Source organism: Carcharhinus amblyrhynchos, chromosome 35, assembly GCF_965287045.1.
Source record: "Carcharhinus amblyrhynchos chromosome 35, sCarAmb.v2.hapA, whole genome shotgun sequence".
Classification (NCBI taxonomy): domain Eukaryota; kingdom Metazoa; phylum Chordata; class Chondrichthyes; order Carcharhiniformes; family Carcharhinidae; genus Carcharhinus; species Carcharhinus amblyrhynchos.
In genome coordinates this window covers 4361989-4377955 of record NC_137358.1, presented here as the reverse complement: position 1 = coordinate 4377955, position 15967 = coordinate 4361989, and the positions used below count along the sequence as shown (strand labels likewise).

Here is a 15967-nt window from a genome sequence, read left to right as displayed (position 1 = left end):
CGTGTGACAATGAGCTTCAGTTTCCAAAACAAGAACAACACCTAAAAGCTCCCAGCCAAAGGACTTGGATTTATACTCCAGGACCCCAAAGGAATTGGATCAAACAGGAAATGACATCACCAACAAGGGTCAAACAATGTTGACCAATCAGAGAGCTGCCTGGTCCAGTTGGATTCCAATTAGCAAAGGGTGGGATTGGGGACCAGGAACCAATCAGAACATTGAAGTCAAAGCTTCCTTGATTGGTAACTCAATCATGATCATCACAGACTCCCTGCAGTTCAGAAGGAGGCCATTCAGCCCATCAAATCTGCACTAACTCTCTGTCAGAGCATCCCACCCAGCCCCTATCCTTGTGATGTAACGTATTTAATCCGCTATTGCCCCTAACTTACACACCTTAAAAAACCAAGGGGCAACTTAGCATGTCCAATTCACCTAACCTGCACATCTTTGGAGGAAACCGGAGCACCCGGAGGAAACCCACGCAGACACGGGGAGAACGTGCAGCCTCAGCACAGAGAGTGACTCAAGCCGGGAATCGAACCCAGGTCTCTGGTGCTGTGAAGCAGCAGTGCTAACCATTGTGCCACCCATGATGGAAATGGTGATTGGCCTTTTTCCAGAAAGAAAGAATTGTAGCAAAGAATTATATTGTCACCTAATTGAAATAAAACATCTTTCACCGATCTTGTCTATTGCCCTTCATTCAGCACCTTTTTAATTTGATACCTTTGTGCTCCCGGTGTGGTAACCATCAGCAACTGGATTATCAGTTCACACACCAACTGGGAGAAGGCCCCTCGAGCCTGCTCCACCATTCAATAGCATCATGGCTGATCTGAGTTTAACCTCAATCCGACCTTCCTTCCTGTCCCTGATAATCTTTCACTCACCCAGCCCCCGACCCCCACCCGTCCCAGTACTCCCTCCAAAGCTTCCACATCCTTCTGGTAGGGTGGTGACCAGAACTGGACAGTTATCCAAATGTGGCCGAACCAACATTCTATGCAACTGTAACGTAATTTGCCAACTTATATACTGACCAATGTGATTCAATAGGTGTTGGGGAAATAAAGATTACACCATGCATCTTGTCCTGACCTGGGAACCTGTCTCAATCCATGCATTCCATACTTGGGCTGCTTTTTAACATAATAAGAACATAAGAAATAGGAGCAGGAGTAGGCCATCTAGCCCTTCGAGCCTGCCCCGCCATTCAATAAGATCATGGCTGATCTGAAGTGGATCAGTTCCATTTTCCCGCTCTCTCCCCATAATCCTTAATTCCCTTGCCTACCAAAAACCTATCTACCCGCGTCTTAAATATATTTAGCGAGGTAGCCTCCACCACTTCAACGGGCAGAGAATTCCAGAGATTCACCACCCTTTGAGTGAAGAAGTTTCTCCTCAACTCCGTTCTAAACTGTCCCCCCCCTTATCTTGAGGCTGTGCCCTCTAGTCCTACTGTCCTTCCTGAGTGGGAAGAATCTCTCTACCTCTACCCTATCCATCCTGTTATACGTCTGTATAAGAACCCCCCTCATCCTTCTAAACTCCAACGAGTTCAAGTTCTTTCTTATCAACTTGGGAAGCCGAGGGGAGGGATGGGGAGGTTGGTGTACAATAGGTGTTTACTTAGGATGCAAAAATCAACATGGATCCTGGTCTGGAGACAGAATGTGATGTCAACCTGCCCGGAATAGACCCATAAGCAGTTCCCCATTGTGACTGGATGTTCCCCTTTCGAGATTTAAATATTCAAATTGGGAATCTTAAACATTCAACTTGGTTTGCCACGCCCATTCCATAGTCAGGATGTGTTCTTGCATCTGTGTAGAAACTTTATTCTACAGGCAACAGAATCCATATCTCAATCCACGTTGGGAGTCTAGAAGGAGAAAACAGTTGGGATTGCTTTTTTCCTGTTTATTTGCTTTTCCTTCTGGGACTCTTTCCTCTTGTGGCAGGAATGCGTTGGTCAGCCATTCTGTCGCTCCTTCCGGCTATTTTTCCCCCCGAGACCCTCCAGGCGATCCACCTCAGGACTGAGGGGAAAATCAGCCCCAGGTTCAACAACGTTCTGGGAACAGAGCTCCAAACATTTTCTTCCAATGACCCCCTTGTCAAAGAGGACAGGAAAATGGTGGCTGGGGAAATGACACTGAGATATTAGTGGGTGAAACATTTCCGCAGGGGGTGTGAGACTCAGTGGCAAAGTCAGCAGTTATTGTCTTTGAGAAGTTAGTGAGCCTGACTGTCACCTTGAAACTCGGTAGCCCGGGAGGTGAATGTGTTCCCTCAGCGCCGTTAGATAGAGAGTTCCAGCATTTTGACCCAATGGTGACGGTGAAGGAACGGCAATTTGTGTCAAGTCAGGATGGTGTGTAACTCCGAGGGGAAACCTAGAGCTGGGGACATTCCCAATGTATCTGCTTCCTTTGTCCTTCTGGGAGGAGGAGGTGGGGGGGGGTAAGGAAGGGGCTATCAGAGGAACCTTGGGTGAGATGCTGCAGGGAATCCTGTAGATGGCACCCCCTGCAGCCTTGGTGAAGGGGGTGGAACCTGAAGCCATTGGCCTGTGGATTTGTCTCCAAGTTAATCCATTTAGTCTGAACTCCTTTGTGCGCTCACTAAAGTACCAGGCAAAGGAATAGATTCTTATCGTGTGATGATGCACAGCATAGGTTTTACATATTGGATCACAGGGTGTAAGTGTTAATGGTTGCGCTACATTTATTATCCATCCCCGCTTGCCCTCAAATTAGGGAGGGGTGGAGAAAGAGATGCAGCTTCTCTAACCCCTGCACTCCATCTGGTGCAGGAACAACCCTCATGCTGTTAGGAAGGGAGGGTCAGGATTCTGATTGGAGTGATGATAGAGTTCCGAGTCCTAGTGCCAAGAGGCTGGAATGGGAAACTTGGAGGTGTTGTTGTTGGGGAGTATTTACTGCCCTTGTCAGGGTAAGATGGGCAGTAGTGTCAACTTTTACCACCCTCAGGCTGCAGAGCCTCCATTGGAATGATTAGATGGATGTGAGGGGGGAATTCCATGGGAGATCCAGTCTAATCCTCACTGAGGGGCACTGACAAGGTGGATGCCAAGAGAATGATTCCTCACCACAGGTGGTGGTCTATTAGGTGTTGCTCAGTTAACACCAATAAGAATATTGTCCCTGGAACGCTCCAGGAGGTGGAGGGAGATAGATTCCTGATTAACAAGGGGTGAAAGGTCACAGGTAGAAAGGACAGGGTTACAAATCAGATCAGCCATGACCTTCCTGAGTCAGGGAGCAGGCTAGAGGGATGTTCTATAACCAAGACAGTTACTTGGGTATAGAGGGATATGGGCCAAATGCAGGCAATTGGGGCTAGCTTAGCAGTAAGACTGGGCAGCACTGACAATTGGGCTGAAGGGCCTGTTTCTATGCTGTAAACCTGAGCATTAGTGGTGTCAAATAAAAGACACAGAATGAAGGGTAACAGACAAGATCAGTTCAATTTTTTTTTATTTCAATTATCCACATTCAATTCTTCACTACAAGTTGTCTTCCTGGAGAAAGCCAATTGGAAACATCTCAGCAGCAAAGCCATCTCCAATCCAATCCTAGATGTCACATTAAGTGCTCTCCTCCAGTGAGAGCTTGTCAAACAGGTACTCTCCCATCCCATTCTCAGGGGCTCCCAGATGCTTCAAGTTGGTGATGTGGTCCCCAAGTTGCTTAATGGTCTTGACCTGCTCATCCAGAAAGTGAGTCTCCAGAAAGTCACACAGCTGGAAGGGGAAGAGAGTCAAATAATGTGAAGATCAGATTCTCGGAGGAAATGAGTTGCATTTTTCCATAACTGTACAGCGTTGAGGGCTTTAGTCAGGAAATGTGTGAACAGCCTACAAATGTGATCATTTGTAGTTTTGGAATGGACCTAATCATAGGCACAGCAAGATACCAATAGTAATGAACTTGGAGAAAGTGGTCATGTATTGGACAATCATCTGTTCCCCTCCCCACCATGAAACCCAGACCATGTACTCAAGTTGCAATGTAAGTTCTTATTTCATAGCCTGTAGGCAAATTACAGTTGGCAATGTTGCTCATGTCACATCCACAACCACACTGGGATGTGGGGATTGAGGACAATGCAGTGTTGGGTCTAACTGGTCACACCGGGGGGAAAATCAGATCAAAGACAATCAAACAATACAAAGCCCACCAGAGATCAGAGTTACGATGGAGTGAAGCTTACATGAGGGTCAGTCTGGGTGGTGGTGAGTTGGTGGAGATCCAGGAGACTCTGGTTCACATTCTTCTCCAGATCCAGGACAACTTGCATTGCCTGGAGACCGTTGCCCCACTCATTCCTCTCTGGCTTCTACAATGGGGAAAGACAGGCCAGTTATTTCAGGGGGATTCCAGCTTGTCCATTTGGACTAAGGGAAAGGAAGGAATTCAGGATCACTCCTTCCAGTGCTACAGGGCCCAACATGTTCAAACAATTCTGAATTCCTTGTCCAAAGTGCACATCATCCAGTCTCAGCACAGCAAGATGGAGACATTGTTCCATATTTAAATTAATTATGGATTTAGAGAGATAACAGGTGAAGCCAAGCAACATTTCCTGCTCCCTTTAGGACTTAAAAATTGAAGTCACATCATTAAAGCAGCCATTTTCCCCCCCTAATTCCCACCTTCACATCCTGGAGGATGATGCGACCTCCACGTTTATTCTGGAATTTAATCAGCTTCTCCACGTGTTCCCACTTCTCCTGGGACTGATGTTTGAAGAAGCGGGAGAAATTGTCGAGGGCGACATCATTCCGGTCAAAGAAAGCCGTCTGAAAGAGAACAATCCCAATTCCATTAACCACACAGGCCCATTCTAATCCCAAATAAAGTGCAAACCTTCTTCCAGCTTTCTAACAAATTCATTTTGAATAGTCAGTTTGAAGTTAAATTCCTTTTGTCCGTAATCTAATTTTCAACCATGAAGATTAGTTTATGGGACAAATGACCAGCCAATACCAGTTGGTGTAGTTTTGATAAAGACTCCATTTCAGCTAGATAACAAATTGTGCTGCATAAGTGAAATTCAAACACTTTTCTTCAGCATTATCTTAATCCAATGCAAATGGAGTATTGCAAAACAGTAACCAGTCAACCAATTGAATTGGAAGAGTATACAGTCAATTATAGACAGCATCAAAATGGGAATTAAAGTCAGAGAATGGAAGAGCCTCATTTTCTTCCACAAAACAAAGACTTCCATTTAGAATGCAGTCAGTATGTTGTCCATCACTCAAACCAGCCTCCCATCCAGTGTCTACACTTCCCCCACCTCAGGAAAGCAGCCAGCATAATCAAGGACCCCATGCACCCCAGACACCCTTCTGCTTTCCTCCATTGGGGAAGGTACAAGTCTGAGGTCAAACACCAACTGACTCAAGAGCAGCTTCTTCCCTGCTGCTGTCAGGCTTTTGACTGGCCTTACCTTGCAATAAGCTGATCTTTCTTTACACCCCATGACTAATGCTATACTCTGCACCCTCCTTCTCCATGTACACAGTCTAGCACAGAAGACACTTCTCACTGCATACTAACACATTAATAAATTGCAACTAATTATAGGGAGCAATGTCCATTTCAGAATATCTTCACATAGACAGAGGCATTGATGTCCAAATATTCCCAGACATTTCACCCCAGAGATCACATGTCCCAGGCAGACTAAAAACATCTGGAAATGGATCAAGTATCAGTGACCATGAAGCTGTCAACTTAAACACCCAGCTGCTGCATTAATGGGACCTGCTGTCTATATCCAGTGTGACCTCCCACTGACTCCATCCCCCACACCAACATCACAACCCCACTCTGAGATAACCAAGGCCTCCATTCAGTTGTGACATGGGAGAGCAGAAAGTGCCAGTCACACACAACTAAATGTTCCAAGATTAACACCAAGAACTCTATTGCTCTGCACACATCACCCTGGTAGCCAGCTGGTATACCAGCCATCAGCAATCTCACCCTTGCAATAATTAGGTTGAATGGGCACTTTAGGACATAAGCATACAATAAGTCAAGTTTAAATTTATTGATTAGACACTGGAATCAGAAATAACAGGGTAGCACAGTGGTTAGCACTGCTGCCTCACAGCACTGGGGACTCCAGTTCAATTCCCAGCTTGGGGCACTGTGTAGAGTTTGCACATTCTCCCAGTGCCTGTGGGTTTCCCCAGGATGCTCCACTCTCCTCCTATATTCCAAAAATGTGCAGATTAGACTGACCCACCATGCTGAAATGCTCCTTAGCATTAGGGGGATGTCAGGGAGATTAGTAGGGTAAATTTATGGATAGAGCCCAAATGGGATTGCTCTCAGTGCAGGCTCAATGGGCCAAATGGCCTCCTTCTACACCATAGGAATTCCATGAAAATGCTGGAAAACCTCAGCAGGTCCAACAGCATCCACGGAGAGAGAATACAGCCAACATTTAGAATCCAGAGGTCTCCCCCCATTTAGAGTTGAAGTGTTTGCTCTGTTCTCTCTCCACAGATGCTGTCCAACCAGCTGAGATTTTCTGTTTTGGAATAAGTCAGGTTAGGCTTAAACAGGTGCAAAAGTTTATTTCAGCAAACTAGATCTTATTTTAAAATCTATAAAGACAAGGCTCACCAGAGAAAGATCGAGATAGGAGGCAGTGAGCTCCAGGTTAATCTGCTTGTTGACACCAGCTTCACAATCCTGGTGATAGTTCTGGGAAATCTGGGAGGCCATCTTGTCACTGCAGATTGTTCCTTGGCTAATGGCCACCAAAACACACAAAGTCAGAAACAACACTAACCCAAGCTAAAACCACACACCCAAAGGACTTGGATTTATACTCCAGAGCCACAAAGTCATTGTATCAAGCAGGAAATGACATCATCAACAATAGCCAACCACTCTTGTGAACCAATCAAACAGCTGCCTAGTCCAGTTGGATTCCAATCACAATAAGGTGGGATTGGGCATCTGGGAACCAATCAGAATGTTCAAAGAGAGGCTCGTGCGATTGGAAATTCAACCATGAGAGAACTACTGATTGAACTTTGACCTCAGCTTCGACTTGCAAATGCCAACGGTGTCTTCAGATCAAGCCCAGGATGGGGTGCAGGTTCCTTATCTTGTCAGCTTGGATCCTGTTTGTCTCTCTTGTGGGGACCGTGAACTGGATTCAAATTGGAATTTGAGTTTGGTTTTTGGAGTAAGCAAGGAAGGGATTTGGGTTTGCCTGGTCTGTTCTGAGCACTGGAGTAAAGAAATGTTTTAAGAAAGCTAATTTTGACCTTTGAGTGGAGGTATTAAGACAAGCTTGATCCAGACTCACAGAGTTACTTTCATGTGTTCCTTTGAGGAAATTTTTCCCCTCTAATTTATGGAGGACATTGCTGGGAATCTCATTGGAAATGGGAGACATTGTTCACAAAACACATTTTCCTTTTAATGTAGAGTAACAGAAGCAATCTCGTGTGGAGACCCACAAGGTAGCACGGTGGCACAGTGATTAGCACCGCTGCCTCTCAGTGCCAGGGAACCAGGGTCGATGCCCAGCTTGGGTCACTGTCTGTACGGAGTCTGCACCTTCTCCCCGTGTCTGCGTGGGTTTCTGTGCGTTCCAGTTTCCTCCGACAACCCGAAAGATGTGCAGGTTAGGTGGATCAGCTATGCTAAATTCTATCTGTGTACCCGAACAGGAGTGTGGGCAACTAGGGGATTTTCACAGTCACTTCATTGCGGTGTTAATGTAAGCCTACTTGGGACATAAATAAATATCAGCATCTGTTGATCGACTGATAGGTGACGACACTGGGGACCCATTCTGGCCACTGGAAGGCCAGTTTGAAAACCAGTAACGATCACTTCGGCTGCATGGTAGGCCTCAGGCTTCTCTGTCCAACTTCCCCTCTCTGGATGCAAGTTGTGTGGCTGCCATTGTATTTTCTCTATTTGGCTATTCATTGTTACAATAACAACCCATCCATTGTCAAGAATGTTCAGGTTAAGTTATTTCCTGGCATAGTTTACGTAGAATTATCTAGAATGTACGAATGAAAAGAAAAGTTTTATTTGGTCAGTAATTGTTTGGAATGCCAAGTGGCAGCAATTTCCCATCTTATTGGATTTGTGGACAATTTTGGGTCTTTTACTATAAGAATATTATAAGAACATCTTCATTTGGAGATTTAATAATGGCCAGAATTGGTTCCAATAAGTGGGTGTACTTGGGGAATGGTGTATCTCCTCTGCCAATGTGTACTATCGACAAGAAACGTTGGACCACTGCCATTCTCTGAAAGCCCTTTCCCAACCCATCACCTCCTCCTCCTAGAAGAACAAAAACATTAGGTGCTTAGGAACATCGCCACCTCCCACTTTCCCCTCAGAGATCCTTGCAATCCTGACTTGGAGACAAAATTTCATTCCCTCATCGTCACTGGGTCAAAGTCAAGGAGCTCTCTGACTCACAGAAGACTCTTCAACACATGAACTCCACCAACTCAAGATGGCAGCCCAGTGCCACCCCTCACGGGACGATTGGGAATGGACAATGAACGCTGCCTCTGCCAGTGCATCCCCATCTCTAGGTGAAGTTCAGTTATTTGCCCAGTAATATTGCAACTTCATTTTCAGACCCCCATTTTCCCTGCACCAACAGCAGGTGGCAGTGGAGGTAAACCCTAACACCACGTCACTCAGGCCGGTGTCAAATCAATGGATAATTTTTCAAGCTCAGATTGTGGAACTGGTTAATCTGAAACCTTGGTGTCGGTTAGCAGGGAGGGTGGGTGGAACAGTAAACTAGCAAGAAGCCAGGTGGGAACAGCTCCCCCAGGATATTCCTACTGATTCCATTTATTGTAACGTATGTAGGGATCCTTCCTGAGGGATGGAGAGCAAAATTGTACACAATATCCCAGGTGTGATCTCCCTCCAATCCCATACCATTGCCAAAAGATTTCTTCACTCATACTCCAATCCTTCAAAATAAAGGTTAACATAGAAGTTGCCTTTCCAACTCTCTGCTATAGCTGTACACATTGTGTGTTAAAAAACCGAGTGCTCTGAGTAGAATACCAACCAGTTTACCCTTCAGCGTTCTGTCAGGGAGTCATGTCTCATACAAGATTCCCAAAACAAGTCTTGATTTGATTAATTGTCACATGGATTGAGATGCAGTGAAAACTATTGTTTCTTGCACACTGTACAAAGCATACCATTCATAGAGTACATGGGGGGAGAAGAAAAGGAGAGTGTGCAAAATGTAGTGTTAGTCACAGCTAGGGTGTAGAGAAAGATCAACTTAATATATGGTAGATCCATTCAAAAGTCTGGGAAGAAGCTGTTCTTAGTTTATTTATTGTTAATTGCAAGTAAGGCTTACATTAACACTGCAGTGAAGTTATTGTGAAATTCTGCCAGTCGGCACCTGTTCAGATCAATGCACCTAAACAGCACATCTTTCTGAATGCAGGAGGAAATCCATTCAGACACAGGGAAGAACATGCAAACTCCACACAGACAGTGAGCCAAGCTGGGAATCAAACCCAGCTCCCTGGTGCTGTGAGGCAGCAGTGTTAACTGCTGTGCTACCATACCACCCTGAGTCAGTTGGTACATGACCTCATACTCTTGTATCTTTTCCCCTAATGGGAGAGAAGGTCCAGGGTGTGGTTGTTGTCCCTGGTTACCCTGGCAGGATAGTTTCCCCAAGATGCATTGAGATGTGGAGCAGCTGTTAGATTGTCAAATGGAACTAGTGATTAGACTGAGTTTAGGCAAAGAAATAAACCCAACAGAACAGACTATTTCTGATCCAGGAACACTGGGAGAAAATGGCAATAGGGCATATTTCATTTGGCTCAAACCAGCAATTTATTTCAATCTTTATAGAAACCCCTTCATCTCCCAGCTAGAGATGAATATGGAACAAGATGGGGGCTTAGTTCCAGAATTGCTGGATGGGTGTTCCTGTGCTTCCTTTTCTAATTCTGTTAGGGTATACAGCCAGCTAGAGTCCTTTGACCAGTACAGCACAGAAACAGGCCCTTCAGCCCACACTTATCCACATTGACCATGGTGCTCTCCCAGCTAGTCCCATGTCCCTCTAATCCCCTCCATGTACTTATCCAAATGCTTTTCCAGTGTTGTTATTGAACCTACCTCAACCACTTTCTCAGGCAGCTCATTCCAGACACCCACCCCTCCCCCCAGGCAGGGAAATTCTCTGTATAGAACATCAACTGCAGTTGTAGCCTTCAGAAGCATTTTTATCTTGCTGCAATTAGACATCACTATCTCCAAATATTTGTACCTTCCTGACTGCAGTCACCTCAGTTTCCAGGTCATGGTGAGACAGATCAGGAGGGGTGATTAGAAGCTGTTCTCCAGTCCCCCCCCCCCCTGGATCTGAAGGAATCCAGTGCAGGACCCACAGTCTAATCACTAGTTCCATTTGGTAAGTCAGTCAGCTCTGTCCCTACAACCATTCAACTGGCTGAAAGCAGGTGAGATGTCAAATTAGAAAGTAGTGTTTAAAATAAGATAGACATGATCAATGAATTTTTTTATTTCTATTCACATGATAATTTAGTTCTCACAACAAGTTGTCTTCCTGGAGAAAGCCCAGTGCTCCAGGTGGAATTGGAAACATCTCAGCAGCAAAGCCAATCCTAGATGTCCCATTAAGTGCTCTCCTCCAGTGAGAGCTTGTCAAACAGGTACTCTCCCATCCCATTCTCAGGGGCTCCCAGACGCTTCAAGTTGGTGATGTGGTCCCCAAGTTGCTTGATGGTCTTGACCTGCTCATCCAGAAAGTGAGTCTCCAGAAAGTCACACAGCTGGAAGGGGGAAAGAGAAAGACAGTCAAAAAAAGGAGAGAGATCAGTTCCTCTAAAGCCAATTCTCTTCCAAACCCTGTTCCCTGTAGGGAAGTGGAATTATAGAACCTCTCCAGTGCAGGAGCAGGCCATTCAGTCCATCAAGCCCACACCAACCACAATCCTACTCATTAACCCTAGTAACCACCTGACACTAAGGTCAACTTGCATCACTAATCAACCTAGACTGTTAATCTTAGACTGTTGGAGGAACCTGGAACAAGCCCCATTTGCTTTCAGAAAGTGTGTTTTGATCACAAGGAGAATCAGGAGAGATCACCAGGTGATTAGAAGTGCCTGGGGGCACAGTGGCTAGCACTACTGCCCCACAGCTCTGGGGACTGGGTTCAGTTCCCAGCTTGGGTCACTGTGGAGTTTGCCTGTTTTCCCTGTCCAAAGATTTGCAGGTTAGGTCAATTGGCCATACTAAATTGTCCCTTAGTGTCCTAGTGTCCATCGGAGAGAGGAATTAGCAGGGTAAATGTGGGGTTATGGGATAGGGCCTGGGTGGGATTGTGGTTAGTGCAGACTCAATGGGCCAAGTGGCCTCCTGCACTGTGGGGACTATGATGCTCTTCACATCCTGTTCCTTGTGGGGGGATTGTTGTGATTCCACATACCACACAATCTCAAACAAATCTGTTGTTTGGGATATCTATGTCAGGAATGTTATATGAACAGGGTGGGAATATTCTGTCCTGTCCTAAAGCACCTTCACATCCAATCCTGTTTTGGAAGTGTTGTCACTGTTAAGAAGTTCAATAGCAAGCGCACAGCAAGACGCCACACAATTGACAAGTGACTGCAATGAGTGTGAGATCTTGATCAAGGGTTAGAGATTGGAAGCCAATGGGGAGAACACTTCCAGCAGTGCCTTGGGATCTTCTACAACCACAGGGTCTCAAGCTGATGGGATGGTCCTGTAGTGGGTTGTCCATTTGGAATTGAAGTTCTGGAGTGGGTCCTCAATCCAGAAGATAGACTCAGGAGTGCAACCAGACTTTAAGCCAGTTAGCACACTCCCAATAGAACCATTGTTACTTTATCCAGATTTTAAGACAGTTACAGTTGGCAATGTTGCCCATGTCACATCCATGCCCACACTGGGATGTGGGGATTGAGGACAATGCAGTGTTGGGTCTAACTGGTCACACTGGGGGATCAGATCAAAGATCAACAATACAAAGCCTGCTGGAGATCAGAGTTACGATGGAGTGAAGCTTACATGAGGGTCGGTCTGGGTGGTGGCGAGTTGGTGGAGATCCAGGAGACTCTGGTTCACATTCTTCTCCAGATCCAGGGCAACTTGCATTGCCTGGAGACTGTTGCCCCACTCATCCCTCTCTGGCTTCTACAGTGGAGAAAGACAGGACAGTTATTTCAGGGGGATTCCAGATTGTCCATTTGGACCAAGAGAAGGAAGGAGTTGAGGATCATGCCAACAATTTCCCCAGTTTGTGCAGAGTTATGGGACAACTCAAAGTTCCTCATGTACAAAAGTACCTCAGTGCCCCCACAGCAATATTGTTCTGCTAATAATTCTGTCAGTCCAATGACTTGAAGTCACATCATTAAAGCAGCCATTTTCCCCCCCAGTTCCCACCTTCACATCCTGGAGGAGGATACGGCCTCCACGTTTATTCTGGAATTTAATCAGCTTCTCCACATGTTCCTCCTTTTCCTGGGACTGATGTTTGAAGAAGTGGGAGAAATTGTTGAGGGCAATATCATTCCGATCAAAGAAAGATGCCTGAAAGAGAACAATCCCAATTCCATTAACCACAACACAGAGGCCCATTCTAATCCTGAATAAACTTAGTACAGACTCCCTTCCTGCTTCCCAATCCTTCAATATAAAGTCACATTACATTATCTTCACTTCCTCTGGGATATTGAATGGTCTGAAACCCAATGTCAGCAGTTTCCAATTGTGAAGATTACCAGGGAATAAGGACACAGCTGTAGAGATTTGGCAGGAGTTACAACTCAAATCTCAATCTTACTGAGTATTTAGCATCTTGTCTTTGATACTTAAGATTAAATTCTAACAGTAACCCAATACAACTGATGGGACAACAAGATTGTTAAAGGATGAACTGGCACTGTTATTGATGCAGGATAGTAGATCATGCCCTACGCTGCAGAAGGTAGCCATTTGGTCTATCAAGTCTGCACCGACCACAATCCCACCCAGACCCTATTCCTATAACCCCACTAATCCCTCAATTTACCCATCCTGGGATGGATAAGGGATAATTTATCATGGCCAATGCACCTAATCTGCACATCTTTTTTACTATGGAGGAAACCCAAGCACCCCAGGAGGGAACTCACACGAACAGGGGGAGAAACTCCACACAAAGTGACCCAAATCAGGAATTGAACCCAGGTCCCTGGAGGCAGCAGTGCTAAACATTTTACTCCCTTAACAGAAGGGAGGGTGCAATAGCCACTCTCGTCAGAAGATGGAAGACATCCATTAGTAGATACAAGAACTTTTAGCAAAGTGTTTATCCCTTTTCCATCATCTGATGAAATTTTTCTTGAAAGATGCTGCACTGGAAAAATGGAGGTAAATTTCTGCTTTTCTTCAGGCTAAAAGGGATGCCAAAGTTGTTTGAACAAGATGCAAGCAAGAGGTTTAAGGTAACAAGGGGGCAAGTTTAAGGGTGTGTTAGGGCAAATTTTTTTCCTCCAGAGGGTGTTAGGTGCCTGGAATGAGCTGCCAGAGGTGGTGTTAGAAGCAGATATGACAGCAACGTTTAGAGGCATCTCGACAGATACATGGGCAGCATGGTGGCAGATTGGTCAGCACTGCTGCCTCACAGCACCAGGGACCCAGGGTCAATTCCAGCCTCAGGTGACTGAGTCTGCACAGGTTTCCTCCCACACTCCAAAAGATGTGCTGGTTAGGTTGATTGGCTATGCTAAATTGACCCTAGTGTCCCAAGATGTGTAATTTCAGGAGATTAGCAGGGTAAATATTTGTAGATAGGGGCTGGGTGGGGTTGATGTTAGTGCCAGCTCGATGGGCTGAATGGCCCTTCTCTGCACTCAATTCTACACATATGGGCAGGAAATTGAGATACACAGCCCATGTAGAGGCACAAGGTCTTTGCTTTGGAAAGGCACCATGTGTTGGCACAGACATGGCGGGCTGAAGGGCCTGTTCTCTTGTATTGGTTGGATGGGTTATCAGAGGGAAATTGTAACATTCTATTTCAACTGGAAAGCATTTTTGTTTTAATGTCACAAAACTACATACCCAGAGATCACATTCAAGTCTCAAACCATCAGAGCATTTCAAAGAAAAAATTTAATCTGGGGGGCACAAAACCAGTGCTGGGGAGAGGGAAAGGAGCAGAGAGAGCAGAGAGCATCAATGAGGCTGCTGAATTCATGTAAACCTTAAAAAGGTGACTCACTAATGAAAACTGTGCTGTTTACCCAGCCCAGGTGACTCCAATTCTCACCCTAATCAGAGGGTCAACACATTTCTAGACTAAAGACCAACCCGTACAGTGCAGGAGGCCATTCAGCCCATTGAGTCTACACCAACCACAATCCCACCCAGGACTTATCCCCCATATATTTACCCTGTTAATCGCCCTGACATTAAGAAGCAATTTAGCATGGCCAATCCACCTAATCTACACATCTTTGGAGTGAGGGGGAAACTAGAGCACCTGAAGGAAACCCATACAGATATTGGGAGAACATTCAATCCCACACAGACAGTGACCCAAGGCTGGAATCAAACCCAGGTCCCTCATGCTGTGAGGCAGCAGTACTAACCACTGTGCCACTATAATTGAGAAAAATCACTTGGTTGTGGTAACTAAGGGAATGGTTAGTAAAATACTAATCACATCCAAAAGACTTCATCTTCAAGAACTAACCTCAAGCACTATAAAATAGGCAGCAAGTCAAGTTGGATTAAAAATGGGGAGGGGGTGGGAAAGAGTTAATGGATTTTTTGTTTCTAAAAAAAACAAGACTTACCAAAGACAGATAGAGATAGGAGGCAGTGAGCTCCAGGTTAATCTGTTTGTTGACACCAGCTTCGCAATCCTGGTGATAGTTCTGGGAAATCTGAGAGGCCATTGTGCAATTTGCCTTTTTAACCTAATTTGCACAGGACACAATCTGAATCTCACACTCAAGGTTTACACCAAACATAAAAGCTCCCAGCCAAAGGACTTGCATTTATACTCTGGGACCCGAGCCTATTTTAGCAAGCAGGAAATGACATCATCAGTGGTGCCCCACCATTCTTGTTCACCAATCAAACACTGCCATTTACAATTGGCAAAGGGTGGGATTTGGAGTGGTTTGCACTGCTGCCTCACAGTGCCAGTGACCCAGGTTCGATTCCTGGCTTGGGTCACTGTCTGTGTGGAGTTTGCCTGTTTAATCTGTGTCTGTGTGGGTTTCCGCTGGGTGCTCTGGTTTCCTCCCACAGCCTGAAAGACATGCTGGTTGGGTGCATCGACCCGAATGAGGACCAGAATGTGGCAACTAGGGGAATTTCACAGTAACTTCATTGTAGTGTTAACGTAAGCCTTACTTGTGACTAATAAATAAAAGGATGGGATATGGGGCCCCGTCAGAATGTTGGAGGGATTGTTTGAAGGAATTGCCGATTGATGTTGTCTCTGCTTGCGAGGAAATCCTGAAAGTTCTTCCCCTGAAAATATGAAGAGATTATACGCTAAAATCTTATCTTGACATATAACTGGAGGTGTTGAGTCAAGCTGGATGGAGACTCACATTAGGTTCCCATCTTTCATGTGGGGAGCCAGAGGAGGAGGGGGGGGTGGTATCCGACACATCATTGGACTGTCTGAGGAAACTGGAGCACCCAGAGGAAACCCACGCAGACACGGGGAGACCATTGCAGATTCCAAACTGACAGTGACCCCAGTTATTTTATTGAATTCAAATTTCACCAACTGCCGCAGTAGGATTTGAACCCAGGTCTCCAGATATTAGAATAATTAGAATAAGCAGTGACTCAGAAGACTTAATGTAACTGGGGTCTGCAACAAA

The 15967-nt window shown here is 45.5% G+C and overlaps 2 protein-coding genes across 2 annotated transcripts; both read right to left on the bottom strand.

Moving 5' to 3' along the window:
• Positions 1-3619: 3619 nt before the first annotated feature.
• LOC145361560 (ferritin heavy chain-like) lies at positions 3620-6776 on the bottom strand. Its single transcript, XM_080217389.1, has 4 exons — positions 6675-6776; positions 4688-4834; positions 4246-4371; positions 3620-3775 (listed from the first exon to the last, which is right to left on the bottom strand). The coding sequence occupies exons 1-4, from the start codon at positions 6774-6776 to the stop codon at positions 3620-3622; spliced, it is 531 nt and encodes a 176-aa protein (XP_080073515.1).
• Positions 6777-10723: 3947 nt separating this feature from the next.
• Positions 10724-15022, bottom strand: LOC145361554 (ferritin, heavy subunit-like). The gene is made up of 4 exons (XM_080217385.1): positions 14921-15022; positions 12522-12668; positions 12144-12269; positions 10724-10879 (listed from the first exon to the last, which is right to left on the bottom strand). The coding sequence occupies exons 1-4, from the start codon at positions 15020-15022 to the stop codon at positions 10724-10726; spliced, it is 531 nt and encodes a 176-aa protein (XP_080073511.1).
• Between the last annotated feature and the right edge of the window lie 945 nt (positions 15023-15967).

Bases quoted from the DNA above. Each gene is read 5' to 3' on its own strand.
- LOC145361560 (XM_080217389.1), bottom strand. From the start codon at position 6,776: ATGGCCTCCCAGATTTCCCAGAACTATCACCAGGATTGTGAAGCTGGT. The intron at 4,835-6,674 runs GTGAGCCTTGTC...GTTCTCTTTCAG, and splicing joins CCTATCTCGATCTTTCTCTG to ACGGCTTTCTTTGACCGGAA. The intron at 3,776-4,245 runs GTAAGCTTCACT...TTCCCCTTCCAG, and splicing joins CCACCCAGACTGACCCTCAT to CTGTGTGACTTTCTGGAGAC.
- LOC145361554 (XM_080217385.1), bottom strand. From the start codon at position 15,022: ATGGCCTCTCAGATTTCCCAGAACTATCACCAGGATTGCGAAGCTGGT. The intron at 12,669-14,920 runs GTAAGTCTTGTT...GTTCTCTTTCAG, and splicing joins CCTATCTCTATCTGTCTTTG to GCATCTTTCTTTGATCGGAA. The intron at 10,880-12,143 runs GTAAGCTTCACT...TCCCCCTTCCAG, and splicing joins CCACCCAGACCGACCCTCAT to CTGTGTGACTTTCTGGAGAC.